We start from the raw sequence: 17,268 nt of genomic DNA, 5'->3' as shown, positions 1-17,268 counted from the left end.
GGAGAGCTGTGATCTATAGTTTAAATGGAAAAGTAGATATATTTCTGTTTGTTTAATGTCTTCTGATGCAGATTCTGTGAAGTCAAAAGTTTCTTTTTTTTCTGCTGTAGTGAACACACTCACTATCATTCCAGCATGTTTTTTTTTTTTTTTTGCCTGATTGTGAGTTTCTAAATAGAATTATTTTATTAAGTTTTGCCATTATTGCAGAAAGGCACCCACTCATTGGTACAACAGAGGCTGTGTGTGTGTATGTGTGTGTGTGTGTGTGTGTGTGTGGTCCGCCCACTCCACTGTGTGATTATATAGAATATTAATAATTCCAAACAAGCGATGAAATTCAGATATGAAGACTTTGGTTAAGACTGCCTTGTTTTTTTGTTGCTTGTTTTTTTTTTTTATTTTCAGCAACCTACACCTTATGCAAATGCGATCACACACACATTTAAGGGTACATACGTGCACGCACGCATGCGTAACCCTCCTACTGAAGCCTCCTACTTAATGCGTCCAAAAAAATAAGCAAATTCCAACCTCGTTTTTATAAATGCATGCACAGAGAAACACACACACACACATAACACACACGCTGTCCGGCCCATATGCCACTTTAAACGAATCCATTTTCTGCTTGACTGAGCGATAAGTTTAGGTGTCTGTTTTTCTGTCACAATGCATTTGTTTGGTACATTGTGTGTGTGTGTGTGTGTGCGCGTGTGTATGTGTGTGTGCATGTATATGTAGGTCATATCAGTGTCTGTAAGTGAAAGCTGTTGTCTGGTCTTCTTAAGCTCTTAATGGACTCAAAACGGACTATTCAATTGTCCCTATAGGGAGGAGTGTGTGTGTGTGTGTGTGTGTGTGTGTGTGTGTGTGTGTGTGTGTGTGTGTGTGTGTGTGTGTGTGTGTGCGACCTCAGTGTGTTGTAAGGGTTGTTCTAAAATAGTTCGGTGTCCATATGGCAACCTTTGAGACTTGGGGTTTGGTTGCTTAGCACAAGCATGAGAGTGATCTTGCACAAAGATACATGCATGTACACATACTGCACTTGCATATGTAGTGTGTATGCATGCACAAAAATGGCAAAAACGTGCAGTGAAAATCACAAAAAACACACATGGGCGTGCACACACATGCACATTTTGTCCTTGCTGTGTTTGTGAGGCTTGCCACACAGGCCAGCATCACAGCAGGGAGTCAGGACAATCTGTCTTCGCTCCTCCAACAAAGCACTGACGGACTATTCTCTTTCAGACCAAACCAACAGAACAACTGAACCCAAACTTTTTATTCGGCTCCTGTCGTGTTTTTACCTGTGCTTGCTTTGTTTTCTCCGATTTCAAACATCCACAACCCTGTTTTACTCCATCCCCGTTGCTTTTTTTAAAAACAAAAAATGGTGTAGGAAGTTAAACAGATTACCTCTGCCAGTAAAGTTTGGAAAGGGGTTATATTTTCACCCCTTCCTGTTGGTATGTTGATGAGCAAAGTATCACAGATTTGGCTGGAATCTGCTAAACAGCTACCTGGCCAAAGGACTGACCCAATGGGGATTGATAGCTTTCTGCCATGAAAATATCCAGCCATAACTTCTAGCTTCACTTTGGACACCAAAGCAGAATTTATGCCTTTTTAATGGGAGTTTAGTCAGATTTCAACCATAATGTGGTTGGAGCCATAAGGGCTAAAGAGTATGTTGCAAACTAGCAGTTATTTTCATTCATATTCATGTTACTCTTTCAACTTCTGCCAACCCATGTGTCAGAGTACAAGCTTGAGGCATCAGACCATATGTGCATGCATATTTCTGTGTTCATACCTCAGTATAAAACTTTGCGTGTGTGTGTGCGTGTGTGTGTCTGTGTGTGTGTGTGTGCACATGGATTCGAACATGTGTATGTTTAGGCCCTGGCAGAAGGACAGACCGCACCCTGGGAAACAGCCAAGAAGGACGAGAACCGCAACAAGAATCGCTACGGCAACATCATCGCTTGTGAGTACTGCAAAGACAAGAACAAAAACTTCTGTGGCACTTTGTCGCTGGATATTTTCGCAGTTTTTAGTTAGAACTTTATTTGAGTACGGTGAGGCCTGGTATGGTTGACTTCATCCTGGATCGGGTTGTTTGAAGTTATGTGTTTTAATTTTTGTTGATGTGTTTTGGTTCAGAGTGGTTTCTTTGGTGTGAACTAAATTGCTTGGTTGCATTTTCTTTAGCACAGAAACATTTCTTCATTAACTGTCCAGCCTGACTGCAGTGTGGACTGGTTTGGTGTGCAACATTTCATTTTTAATGGCTTGTTTTCTCTGCCAAAGAGAGGTAATATGGCTGGGTATTCATTAAAATATTGATTAAAAAGACAAAAAATGGTTGAAAAGCTCCAATGTTTGTCATCAAATGCTGAATCAAAAGTTTGATCAAAGTTGTAGTCATGCTTTCTTTTTTCTTTAAAATTAACTGATTAATTTGGCACAATTGGAATTATGTGAGGTGAGACAAATGTACAAAGTCGTACCGGTATAAAAACATCGACATCAACACTTTAGAGAGAGTTTTTATCACACAAAATCAGTGTGTGTTGAGTATTGAGATCAGAATGTAGTGAGGTATTAATGAATACTAAGAACTTCCATTAGCTGCAGGATACGAGTCTAAACTTTTGTTTTGGCAAACATCTGAGCTACTGAACTGTCCACGAACATGTGGCTGACTTCCTGCAGATGTAGAGGTGTCATCATATTAGATGCAATCATCCAGTGAGATCCAGGTCAGGATCATGTTCTTTGACAATTAGTTCAGTCTTTTCAACCCCACTGTCCGTGAAAGCCATAATTATTGGCTGCTTGACACATTTTGTTGGTCAGTTTCCTGAAGGAAACACTGTAAGTGGATTGAAAACGTGTTTGCCAGAAACATTAAGATTTCAAACGGCAACACACTTTGAAGGAGGCACTCTCCATTCAAAAACAATATTCAATGTTGTGACCGTGTGATTTTTATTATCTAATACACTACCATTCAAAAGTTTGGGGTCACTTAGAAATGTCCTTATTTTTTGAAAGAAAAATTAAATTAAAATTAAATTAAGGAGAAATCCAGTCTAGACAATGTTAATGTGGTAAATGACTATTCTAGCTGGAAACAGCTGATTTTTAATGGAATATCTCCATAGGGGTACAGAGGAACATTTCCAGCAACCATCACTCCTGTGTTCTAATGCTACATTGTGTTAGCTAATGGTGTTGAAAGGCTCATTGATGATTAGAAAACCCTTGTGCAGTTATGTTAGTACATGAATAAAAGTGTGAGTTTTCATGGAAAACATGGAAATTGTCTGGGTGACCCCAAACCTTTGAACGGTAGAATATGTGAACCAAATTGCACTAACAAGGTCAAAGGATAATAAGATAGCTGGTTTTGCACAGACTGTAACATTAGTTACTGGGAAGAGGTGTTTAGTTTTAACACAGACAACTAATTTTGAATTATATTCAGTCTTTATTTTGTATTTTTTGGCCATGTTGCCAAGCCCTTATTTTTAACAAATGCAAAATCAAAGTTCACCGAAACTGGTATCTTAAACTTCTGTAAGTAACTATGTAAAAATAACTTTTAGTTTGCAGAAGGATTCTTTTTCAATCCTGCCTGATGATCAAAGCCTGCAGCTTCTTTTTTATTCAGAGCGACTTTTGTCAAAATGAAGCTTCATTTTGGAGCGTAGACAGACGGCTGTAATGATATTCGGAGTTCTGCATGGAGCACGAGTGTGTGTGTGTGTGTTTGGCCATTAGAGTGTGAATTAGCATGTGAATATGACAGTGCATAATATGTGGAGCGTTTTCTATAATTTTACGTGCATAGATGATGCCTCTCTGATTGGGAGTTGTGTAGGTATGTGTGTGTGCTTGTTATCTTGCACCAGACAACCTCAGGCCGCTATTAGGCTGCAACTAGAGAAGCGGATTGTTTGGTTGAAGTTTTATTAAGTGGCTCGGCGGTGCGTATGTGCTCACATTTGCATATGTGTCGGCCCCACATGAACATGCATGACCGGTATGATCCATTAAATTGGACTTGTGTGGTTCCATATTACAGTTTGTGTGTGTGTTGGCGTGCGCGGTTCGACGTGTGTGTACATATCTCATTACAAGGGTTTAGATGTCAAGGCAAAGACACTGCACTAACCTGAAGGCTTTAGAATGAAACACTGCGCTGGAATGAAATAGCCTGTCAAGGACTTGATAGCCAACAGGAATTATGATAAATTTGCTATTAGTACAAATCCTTTAATTACAAGGGCCTAGTAATGGAAACTGTCCATCTTGCTTGCTGTGATTGTATAAAGGCTCATTTTCTTGAGAAAATGTTTTAAAAGGCCCTCTGGGAAATGACTTTGTGCGGCTTCTTTATTAGAACAAGGGAAGCTAAAACTTTAAATATGGGTAAAAGGTTCTTCTGTCTTCCTCCTTTTGTCAGGTTGAACTTTAATTCGCCTTCAGAAACAAAGGATTTACCTTCTGTTTCGGAGCTTAAGACAGAAAATGTCCTAATAAATGGTCTCACAGTTGGACTCATCCCCTCTTATACTCTGAACGGTAACTAAACACTACTTAACTAAACCAAACCTTCTAATTTACTGATTCAGATGCACCTTTGAAGTTGCAAGCGTTATTTTTGAAGGGTTGTCTTGACATAATACTGTTGCTAATCACATCGGGTTTTGTGAAATTTAAACTTGATTATTTTGCATATAAAAAAAAATCAAGTTCATGAAATGGGCTGAGCAACTTGTTTTTTCCCCTCTATTATATGCTAAACATACCTGGAAAACTTAAGACTGAGTGTCAGAACTTGGAGGAAAACAAATATGAAACAAAGGGAATTTCAACATGAGTACCATGTCTTTTACAAATAAATTTTACAATATTTCCAACTGTGATATAACCAGAAGTTAACATATGTACAGAGTTTAGACTACACATGCTATTATGGTTAATGGAAAATGTATAACTACTGCACATAGCTAATGCTAGTCAGATTTAGCAGTGAAATTTGGCTAGCCAACTCTTTTGCTTAGCAAACCAATGGATCAGGATGATAGTGACAATTTGTGCTGTTTTTGCTTGCAATATTTAAATAGCATGTGCTAAAATACACATTACAAAATAATTTTAAAAAATAACAGAAAACGTTTTTGTTCTTGAAATAATTAATTTCTGTCTTCTTTTTTAATGATATTCAACTTTTCAATTTCTGGTACTTAAGAATGTAACATCAAAAAATAGTTTTAAATAATGAGGATAAAGTAATTAAAACAACTTGATTTTCATGAATATTGAACTTAAAGAGTTGTGTTTATGCGACAATTTATTTACCAATTAAAACTACCTTTTGACTTAACAGGAAAAGCTAATTCTCCTAAATGAATGTAATTTGCTGGGTGGACATATGTAGTCTTAACTCAAATAGACTAATATAAACTCTTGCGTTATTTTCTTTATTTGTTCATTTTCATGTATTTATTCATTTTATTTTATTTTTACTGAGCCCAAACGTTATTATTCATTAGGCTAATGCTCTCTAGATAACTACCTCATGGTGTGTCTCAAACTCCCCAAATATATATTTAATCAAATAAAAACATTAAATATATGTCAACACACTCCAATGAACATCCAAATCGTTCATAGTGTAAATATACTCATAAAATCAACAAAAGGACATCAAGAAAACAGTTGTTTATGTGCTGTGCCGTGCCGTGCCGTGCCGTGCCGTGCCGTGCCGTGCCGTGCCGTGCCGTGCCGTGCCGTGCCGTGCCGTGCCGTGCCGTGCTGTGCCAACCTCGTGCACGCCTCTCAGGAACTGACAGTGTGGCACCAACACCAGTTACACACTGTAGCTCCAGAGAGGGCGCTATTGAGCAAACAGCAATAAATGAAAACCAAATTACAGCAAGTGGAATTGCATATATACGCTATACACGCACTTTACCAATATGCATGTGGGGCCTTTGTTGAATTTGAACACTTGCCACCAACTCTGACCGATAATTTTAGTATCACATTATTCACTGTAGCTAAATATTTATACTACACTCTGCTATAAAGAGAAATTATACATTTTCAAGGTGTTTGTACGGACTGAGAGTCAGAGTTGAAACAAATAATAACTCTGCTTCTCAGAAATCTATTTAAACTAAATTTCCAATCGACAACTACAGAAATACTTTCAAACAATTGCTGCAGACGTAGAAATTAAGCATGACTGTGCAGCCGGATGGCCTGTTTCCCACCTCAGACTCTCTCAGTCACCAGTTCCAGCGACGTATTAGAGATATTTGATATTTTCTGAGCAGCCAACATGATTTTTCAATTTGAGAATCAGAAGAGAAAGGACACATGGCAGCCTCCTGTAAGCGGCAGCAGGAAGGGTTTATGTTTAAGTCTCGCAGAAGAAGAGGTTCAAATTTATTGGTTAAAGTCTGATCTCATCGCATGGGTCTCCATCTGGTGACAGCACCTCTAACCCGAGCAAATGCTCATTGAGCCTCGGGGGGAGCTAAATTTGTGGCCTGGCTTTGTGAGATTTAAACCAACACCCAACTTCTAACCCTATAAATCCCCGCCAAGGCAGCTGCGCTAATCGTTCTATCCTTGCGAGGACGTTTTCACCTTCTGCGACGCCGTTCCTTCACCAACGCTAATGCACACTTCCACCACCTCTCCTCTCCTCTCCTCCCCCCTCGCTCTCGCTCTCTCTTTTGGAACAGTTTGGAAAGGCCTGATTCGAGTTGAAGTGTTAACACACTCTTCCTCCGGCCATCTGCCAAACGCAAACGGTTGATGCCATGTTTCAAATCCCTTCAGCACACTGAATAAATGTTAGTCTACCAGCCTCCTGTCCTCCTGTCTACTTCCCCTCCTCTGCCATCTCCACCGCTCATCTTCTCCTTCTTTTTTCGCTCTTTCCAACCCCTTTTCATCAGCACTCTTTCATTTTTATTCCTAAACACCCTCGTTTCACCTTGCTTTTTTGTTTTCTTTCTGTATCATCCCTTTTTCTCTCTTTTCACCTCCTTCTTCCTTCAAATTTCGTCACTTTTAAATGCCTCTTTTTACTCCAATCCGTCTCCTATTTACTACACTCATTCATCTCTCCATTTTTTTCATCTTTTCCCTTTCTTCCCGTCCTTTCCTCTCCTTTCTCTCCATCTGTTCATCACTTCTGATCACCTCTGACAGTTTATGGGTTGAGGCAAAGCACAGTAGTGTTTCCTCATTACAGGCATCTGTCTACTTCCATTTCCCTCCCCTCCTTCCCCTCCTCTCTGCTTCTTCTTGTTGCCTTATTTTTTTCCCTTCTTCTTCTCCTTCTCAGCCTTCAGTTCAGAGAACAACCCTCCCATATGGTCATCTATAATTCAACAGAGGCACCCCTTCAAAATAAATCGATTTATTAGCAAGCATTTACATATGTGCAAAGAGGGGGCAGCATGTGTGTGTGTGTGTGTGTGTGTGTGTGTGTGTGTGTGTGTGTGTGTGTGTGTGTGTGTGTGTGTGTGTGTGTGTGTGTGTGTGCGTGCGTGCGTGCGTGCGTGTGTGTGTGTGTTTGTAATTACAGTTTATCTGACTGAGGTCCAATCTGACTTTCAGACCTTGAGAATGAATAGTTTTGAAGGCATTTTGTCTTTAAGGTAAACATTTAAAGGCTGTTTACTGGTTAGAATAACGTTTTACAGTCATATTAGCATCGGATTTGGGTTAAAGTTCAGAATAAGCATTCTGTTTAGGGGCAAAGGGATGAATTATGCCAGTAGATGTGCTTCTGTAACATATTTTTATGCACATTTTTAGGTATTGCATTAAAAAAAAATAATGCTCACAAAACACTTCACAATTAAGTCTTCTGAACCCCAAAATCTGCTGTTGGATTCGAAAGGTATCTTATTTTCAAGAAAATGTCCAAAATTGCACCATTTATCATAGAAAGAAACTGTAAAAATAGGAAGAATCTGTGGCTTTTCAGTTTTCAGACAGTAAATGTCAGTTTAATCGGAAAAGATCTAAGGTGAAATTTGTAATTTAGTAGTGATAGTTAAGAGATAAAGGGCTAAGGAATGGATTATGTCAATAAACGTGCTTCAACAACATTTTCTTTGTGCACATTTTAGAATATTGCATTAGAAAAAGTTTGCAAAGCCATTTACAACAAAGTTTTACACTCACTTTGAAGGGTTTTTTCACTTAAAAACTGAAAAATGGTAAACTTTCTGAACCTTAATACCTGCATTCAAAAGGATTGTTGTTGTTTGGCAATTTATATATATATATATATATATATATATATATATATATATATATATATATATATATATATATATATATATATATATATATATATATATATATAAATTGCCAAAGTAACACCATGTATCATATAAAAAAGCTGTAAAAACAGGAAGAATTCACAGTTTTTCAGTTTTCAAACAGTACATGTTTGTTTAAACAGAAAATATCTAAGATCTAAGCTGAACATTGTGATTTTTCTTATCAAAATGACATTATTCTGCATGTCTCAATTAAGGAATTGTTAAAAAAAAAAAACTTTTCACTAACTAGAGTCTGTAAAAATGAAAAATTACCTACTTCACAGTGCAACCAGGGAGTGATATTAATGACTCTGTAGCGACCGACAGTCGCAGTAAGTAAGGAAGGAAGGAAACAAATATAATTCTAGTATCCAGATGTATGTTTTCCCCACCATACACATATGACATATAACATGTTAGCCATGCTAGTTCTGTTTCCATTGAGGTGCAGAACTTCATACTGAAGTGACAAATGATCCCACTGACTGCCTCAGGTTCAGATAGTTAATGCACAAAATTGTTGATGGAAATACCTTTTTGAAATAAGTTTCACTCACTTCTTTTCATTGTCTTCATTGTCAGACAGCATGAGCCATGAACCGTGACAGCTGATAATAAAGCAATAATTACAATGTTTCCTGACTGAAAACAATTCCTGAAGACTTCTGTCCATATTCTCTCATAGAAGAACAACGTTTTGTTTGTTTCTTCCTCTGCTTCAAAGTTTTTTTTCTGCAGTTGGCAGACGGCTGGTTGTGTTTCAGGCTTTTACTCTGTTAATTACTGTAACTTAGCCTATACTCTCTAACACTGTGCTGCCTAGTTTATTCAATTCAGTTAATAGAAATTATCCTAATGCACATATCCTTTTCTGCAACATTTCAAAAGCTTGTTTCAAATTTACTTGATGTTGGGGAAGTTCAGCAACATCGAGAGAATATGAGGAAGCAGAGACAGAGAGACACACTGGAGAATCAGATGACTTAGGCTGTAAGGTTTACTGCTGTCAGGAGAAGTGACACCAACAGAGCAGCAGTGCATGTAAGCAACGCCAGCATCAGTTCTGAGGATTCTCTCTGATCTTCAGGTATGTATTATAGTTGGGAGAAGTTCAGATTTAGATTACAGACCAATTTGGAGACAACTTATCTGCTTAGTCACGTCAGAATAGACAATACCTAATCTTGACCATAGCAGAGAGTCCTAGTATACCTTCCTCCTACAGCATCTGCCTGTCAGCATGATGTCAGCTAACAGCTGCAAGGAAATACCTTAGAAAGGGGAAAGAGTAATTTTGCCTTCACACTTGACAGTTACAGAACTTAGGATCCTCACAAATCAATTGAAAGTGGAAACGAGTGTGTGTGATGCATTTATATGTGTGGTGGTCTTTGTGTTGATGAACTTAGATGAGGAAGAAGTGATGTGTTAAAGCGTGTAGTATGGTGTTTCTGCATTCCTACAGCATATTTACAGTGTTTATATGTGCTTTGCAGATTCTTCTGTCAGATAGATTGTGTGTTTGGAAAGAAACATTCCTAAAACATATATATTTGCTAATTTAGACAGCTTTCTGTCATATTAAAGATCAGTAGTGACTTGCTGTAGATCAGCGGTGTAGATTTGTGTATCTGAGTTCACCGCAGCTGAACTTCCTGGACTGAATACTTTAATCTATTTTATTTAATAGATTTTTTTCTACAAAAAGTTGCTGTTTTGTGTCCTCCTAAGCCTCCACTCTGCTTGCCAATGAAACAGTAATTGCACCACCTGGAACTGTTTACCAGACAAATGTTAAAGATTAAATGCGTTAGTTAACTTAGGCTGCTTAGTAGGGAAGTTTAATGTACTTAAAATTCACAATATTTGGATTTCGACTCGGTGGATGAAGCAAACAACCTAAAATTGAGGCGTTTGTTTTTAAGTTTAAGTGGATAAATGTAAAGTAGGTGTAAGAAAAACATCCTCACAGTTTACCTGAATGCTGAGAAGGTGCTACTGGATTGTGGGGAACTGGATTTGTTAATTTGTGGAGAGACAACAGAGAAATCTGAAATCTTATTCCTGTTAGCTCTTAGTAGAGCGACATGTGTTTCATTCTAATACTGTTACTCACACGTGGCAGTCTTAATGGCATTATCATTCAGATGAAGTTAATTCTTCTTTTTTTTCTGGAGCTGCGTAGATGAAATAACATGTATTCTGAAGTCACCACAGTATTTATTTAAACCAACATTCAGAAACAGTCCGTCCAACCTGCACATTTGCAACGATCATTGATTTGCTCATTGATTTCTCCATTCTGCTTCTATCACTGGGGATACCGAGCAATAAAACCTCAGAAAAATTTTTTATTGAGTAAAATATATATTCCTACAGATATACAGTCTGTAGTTTTAAGTCGTTTAACTCTGGAGAGTTTTGATTTAAAACATCGTGCCTTCCCAAATATAGACAAACCCACATTTCTATTCCACACTGGTTCAGCTGCTGCTGCACTTTTGCTCTCCCCAAGAGGAGATGATTGAAAATTCACACAAAAAATTGCACAGACTTCAAGAAATGACTTCTAAATATCACTTATTATTAGCTCTCTGTTGAGGGTTTGAGGTGTTTATTCATCTCTGTCTGTCCTGTTTCTTTCTCACCCTTCAATCACTGAACTTTAGTTTCTCTCTCGCCTTCTATCTGTCTTCTATTTATCATTATGTTCACTGTGTGATGTTTGCAGGGAAACAACACAGAGAAGCAAGCTGTGCTCTCGGCCGCACAAATGGACGCAGGGAAAGATTTGTGCAAGTTGAAAATATTTCAATCTGAGGGAAAAATCTTTGGCTGGCCACCTGCTTTGTGGCTTTGTTTCTTCAGTGGACAAGAGGGAGACTGGAGTAAGATGAAAACTACTGGATTGTTTGGTTTGGAAGATGTGAAGCTACTGAACAGAAGGTTGAGCGTTCAAGCCCAGTGGCCACTTTTGAACCCTTGAGCAAGGCCCCTAACCCGATCTGCTCCCACAGCTGACCCCAAATTAGTGAAGCACATCATAAAATAGAAGCTCTCACTCAATAGGGTAGCACAGTGAAAAGCGACAGTGAATATTCGTACGGTTAGTGCAGCGCTGTTTGTGGAAAAATCTAAAAGTCTCATACAAAAATACTGAAAAGCAGTTGTCAGGGTGAAGATGATTTTCAGCAAGAATTGTTTTGTCTTTAAAACATTCTGAGAACGTTTTGCAAAGTTCAAGCTAAGCTAAGTATAAGATAAGAAAAGATAACCATATATTTGCCACACAGTGGGGAAATTTGCAGTGTTACAGCAGCCAAAATAGTGCAACATTTAAGGAGTGTAGTATCAAAAAATATATATCAAAAAAACACACACACAGACCAAAATACATATTTTTTTTTTTTTTTTTTTTCATATTTAACAATACAAACACAGGCTTTATTTGGTTTGCCACGCCCTGCTATATTATAGAGCAATGGGGAAAAATGTTTACGACTGAAATGGTTTGAGGGTGTTGGTAAAGGTGCAACAATGTTGTGTGTATTGAAGAAATGTGTGTTTGTGTGCATCTGGAGATATAGACTTTCTAATGTACTGCAGATCACAAATTCCTCTCATCCTGCCTTGAATATGTCATTCATTATTACTATTTTCCAGTTTTAATTTATTTTAGCCTCCACCACCTCTGATCATTTTATGTACACAGTGTGTTATTAACATATTATGAGGGCTGAGGTTAAAATTTCAAAATCCACTTCATCTATTTATCTCCATGTGTCCATCACTCTCTTTCTCCTCCACCTGGTTTATTCATCTCGTCCGTTTCTCCTTTGACCTCCCATTACGACGCCTCGCCCCTCCAAAGCCCTCCTTCCTCCCACTAATGTGTACTAGTGTCGGGGTAAATGAGGATCATTACGCGGCCTGTCGGTCTTAGCGAGGCGGCGTTAGCATGCACACACACCCCTTCACCTGGCCTTACACCTCCGAGCATCACTGGCATCATCACAATCCCCTCCTGCATCGTGTTGCTTCTCATTACAGCAGAGGTTACATGAATGATCTTTGTGTGTGTGTGTGTGTGTGTGTGTGTGTGTGTGTGTGTGTGTGTGTGTGTGTGTGTGTGTGTGTGTGTGTGTATGAGAGAGGGAGAGGCAGAAATAAAAACATGGGAGGATGAGGGGCATCTTGTTTTCATGAGCGTGTACAAGGCTGCGTGTGAAGCAACTAAAGCAAGCAAAGGAAGGAAAGTTTTGAAAACAACCGTGTGTGCGTTTGTGTGTGTGTGTGTGTGTGTGTGTGTGTGTGTGTGTGTGTGTGTTGGCTCTATGTGCAGCTGCACTCAGTGTGTTACCTCCTCTTCCTCCTCTCATCCTCTCTGGCTCTGAATCGCAACACGTCTGCTGAGCTGCTCTGAAGTCAGAACGCCAACAACTCCTCTGAAGTGTTTGACCAAAGAACCACAACAAATATTAGCATCCCCCAAGCTGTCAAACACACACACACACACACACACACACACACACTACAGTTATACAAATAAACAGACACGGGCACAAATGTGGCTGCACATAGAGAGTCAGCGAGTAAGAAAGTTCTATACCTGCAGTCTGCGTGCACACACTTCTACATGCGCCGTCTCTCCGCTCAGGCTTGTTGGGATCACAGCAGTCTGGTTTGTGCTTGATTGCTTGCAGCAGTGCAGCACTGCAGAACCACTATTCCACCCACAGACCTGCAGCGAGAGGAATTTGTTTTGTATTTGGAGACAAATCTTTCTAATGTCGAGCACTTTTCCTGTTCTCCTTTCCACATGAATCCGTGCCACTAATTAAAGAAAAAGTGAAGTACAGATGGTGCTTTATGTGAAAAGGAGACCTATCAACTTTATCTAAATTTTGCCAGTTTTAACTTCGGACATTATGATAACGGCCTCTTATCCCTGAAGACTTGGCACCAGGTTATGTAACCTGGCTTCAGGGATTTGCTCCCATTCATTCATCAGAGTGTCCGTGAAGCTCCCACTGATGATGAATGATAAAATCTGGCTCACAGTTGGAGTTACAGTTCATCAGAAAGTTGTTGGATGACTGGATTCTGTGTAGGCCAGTCTGAAGTTCACACCAAACCGGGAAAACCATTGTCACTCAGAAACAGTGAGAGGAAGCACCTTTTTATTAGAACATAGAGTTTTATGCAAGTTTTCTTTGTATCTTTGTCAGTTTTTGGATGTTGAGATTGTTTTCTGTCACATTGTTTCATCAGAGGGGCGACTGGGTCATTATATAATTGCGGGACTTTTTGTAACATAGTTGACAGGTACATCATAGTTGACATTTTTTGCTGTTTTCAGGCCTAAAATCAACATGGCTGCCTATAACCAAACACCACATGGCATTTTTAGAGAAAGATTTTTCTAAACACTATATATACAAATGAGTAAAATTGAAATTGAAAGTTATTCATCAAGATATTGTAGTAAACCTGTTGAATCCACACTACTTTATATTAAATAACTCAGAAAGCCTTGGAGTCTTGCCAGTCTTTTCGTCAGGAGGAAATGACATCATGTGGAGCAGGTCATGTGATCTGGAGTTAACACATTTCCTTGAAAGGGGCTTTTGTATTGGGTAATTTAGTTGAAAGTCATTTCTCGGACACAGATACAATTTGTTATTTTCCATATAAAATTTGATATATTGCCAAAAAAAAATAAATACCTCTCAACTTAAAAAAGAACACAATCAAAACAATTTTGAATAAGCTCATTTTATTATGGTTTAGCTAATTAAAAGGTGGCTGTTATTAAATTTGGACAATTATTTAGTTTACATTTTAGTATATCCAGTCATTTTTTATTAATAAGTGATTGTTTCCATAATAAATAATTATGGCATCTGTAAAGACATGATCACAATGAACATAAAAAAAACATTGTTTATTTACTTTTAATAAAAATGTATGCAAGATATATCCCATGGACTTCAAAAGTCTCTCAATTATATATTGACCCAACTCATTGGTCCTGAATTCATTTTGCTCCATCGCAATGTTCTCAGACATATAAAAAAAATCACCAGGAACTATTTTTATTGCCAATAAGAAGTCCTGCAACAGACACTGATCTCAACATCTTTGAATCAGTCTGGGATTGCATGAAGAGAAAGAAGCAGTTGAAGAAGAAAAACCTCAGGAAACTTGCCACAGTTCTTCTTCAACTGTTTCTTTTCTTCATGTAATCCCAGACTGATTCAATGATGTTGAGACCAGTGACTGTGGAGGACAAACCATCTGTTGCAGGACTTCTTGTTGGTAAAAAAAAAAAAAGCTCTTCATGACTTTTTTGCATATGTGAGAACATTGTGATGCAGCAGAATGCATTCAAGACCAATGACTCGCCTCACTTATTTAACAATATAACAGAAACAATCTTAACATCCAAAAACTGACAATATGAATAAAACTTGCTTGATTCAATGATGCTGAGATCCATCTCTGTGGAGGGCAACATATGAACAGAGTACTTTGAACTGTCTACACGAGTACCTCAGAGAATCGTTTCTGTTGAAAAGACATATTGATTTGTTTCAGAGGTTTTTCTTTTTGTCTTGTAGTTTGCCAACACTCTAAAGCTCAAGCAGTTTCTCGGTGTTTCCTGCCGCATTTTCACCCACTGTGGGCTCATTTTTCACTGCGATATAATCCCCTGAATCACTATGGAAACAGAACAACCATGGCTGGAAGTAGGGAGGAATATATTTTGCACTGTATGCCACAGTTATAATGTCATATATCATAGTTGAGTTTTTTTGGTTATTTTTTCAGAAAAAATGGAATCAATATTTATGATATCTTCCCAAGTATCCACAGCTGTTACCAATACTGCAAAACTGAATAAATAACAAGTAAATAAATAGTAAAAATAAATAAATGAAATAAAAAGAAATAAAATGAGTAAATAAATGAATAAAAATGGTGGCTATACGTACTAAAGATATTTTACTGCGTACATCTCTGCTTAGTTCATATAATTTCCTCCAATCTGCTGTGTATACACAGCCTGCAGTTCAGCCCCAAATTTTTGCCATTTGCAAATTACTACAAATTATATATATATATATATATATGTATATATATATATATATATATATATATATATATATATATATATATATATATATATATATATATATATATATATATATATATATGTATATATATTTTATTTTTTTTTTGGCAGATGAGGTATGCAGTTTAAAATGAATGTGAGTGATGATTTCTGGTTTAGATTTGGACTGTATTTCTGATGTGTTTTTGATGAGTAGTTTAAGGTCAGTAGGAAAGGTGAAAACTTGATGATTCTTTGTGTTTTTGAGGCTTCTGGCCGATTATAAAACAGTAAGTAGAACGACTTTCAAACCTGCTAGCAATTTTGGGTTTCGGGGGGTTAATGTAGTATATAATATATATTTTTGACTCACTTTTAGTGCATAAAAGTTTTGCATAGTGCTCTATGCTGTAGCATTTGTATTGGAAATACGTGTCCAAACCGGCAAAACCTAAAACAGACGGCAGCAGACTTTATTAAAAATGCAGTGGTACTTTTCACCACTTAAAGTTTTCTTGTTTGTTTTTTGCTCCCATGTGGATTTTTATACTTTGATAAAATAATACATGAAAAAATATTGTTTCCAAGAGAGTGACACACACCTTTCTATTGGTTGTGTAAAATAATAAACAACAAAAGACAAAGGAGGTTAGGACTAAAAGAAAGACTGATCACATTTGCAGCCCCCCACCTCCACATCCATCAGATGATGAAACGGTTTCTGTTGCAGCTCTCAGCGGGAGGGACGCTCATAGATAATGGTGATAATGAGGCTGATTTTAAATGCCAGCGGCGGCATTATTGATACTGTCGCCGGTGATTGCTGTTAATCATTGTTCCTCTTCAGACGTGGTGGGGGGGTAACGACCACACTATAATGGCAATGTGCAGAATTTTGATGCTGATTTTTGAACAACTGCTGTTTGTCGCTAAGAAAAAATGCATCAGGTGGTGGAAGGAGACGATGAGGTAATGATTTTGGAAATGATTTTATTTTTAATTAGAAGGTGGTGGATCAACAGTGATTGCATTTCATTGTTCTGAAACTTCGGGGGGTCGACAGTTTGATATTCGTTGATGGTGGCAATGATGAGCTGTGATCACTGACGCTGTGTGATAATTGATTGTTGATGAATGAATCAGAATTGATGAGATATTTTGCTGCTGAGACAATTATAAGAGACCCACTAAAGTAGGATTTTAACTCAGACCACCTACCTTTCTCCTTAACTGACCTAAAAGGCAGCTAAGTGTAACACCAGGCTGCTCTCGTGACAGTTTCATCCTAGATTTATCATTTTTAAACAAGAAGATGAGGCTCAGGAAGCAGCTTTAATTCGCTTCTCATACAGCTAATGAGCCGCTTTCCGCCATCATACCACCACTTATCTGCAGAGAATTTTCCCTTCTCTGTCCAAGTTATGAATGGTCTGCTGCAGGTGAACATTCGCTCCCGCTAGACTGAAGAGACGGCATTCCTCAGAATAAGAATAAGAAAGTGAGTGCTAATGAGAAAAGAGTTTTTCAATAGGAAAAGGATGGTTTGCTGTAAAAAAGGAATGACCACAAGCTTCTAATGTTGTATGAATTAAGTCTAATTCTGCTAAACTTATAAATTATATAACATTAGTTTCAGCTTTGACTTGCATTTTTTTGTTTGGCATTAAAAATGTATGCAGCGATCTCTTTTTGTGGTAGCTGTAATCTACTTGTTTGAAACAGAAGAGACATATCCACAGGCGTGGACCTTGGGCTTTGTAGTTTGTATACCTTGTTTGTGCACAA

General features: G+C 37.9%; 1 protein-coding gene across 12 annotated transcripts in view; it reads left to right on the top strand.

The window, feature by feature from the left end:
- Positions 1 to 17,268, top strand: part of ptprt (protein tyrosine phosphatase receptor type T) — a 412,332-nt gene that overhangs the window by 346,050 nt on the left and 49,014 nt on the right. For all 12 annotated transcript variants that reach the window (XM_035943149.2, XM_035943147.2, XM_035943148.2 and 9 more), the window contains one exon: positions 1,906 to 1,993. In XM_035943149.2, coding sequence (XP_035799042.1) covers positions 1,906 to 1,993 — 88 coding nt within the window. The remainder of the gene's footprint in view (positions 1 to 1,905; positions 1,994 to 17,268) is intronic.

Source organism: Amphiprion ocellaris, chromosome 5 (genome assembly GCF_022539595.1).
Source record: "Amphiprion ocellaris isolate individual 3 ecotype Okinawa chromosome 5, ASM2253959v1, whole genome shotgun sequence".
Taxonomy (NCBI): Eukaryota; Metazoa; Chordata; class Actinopteri; family Pomacentridae; genus Amphiprion; species Amphiprion ocellaris.
Note: the sequence above shows the minus strand (reverse complement) of the source record. Positions and strands in the feature narration are given on the sequence as shown.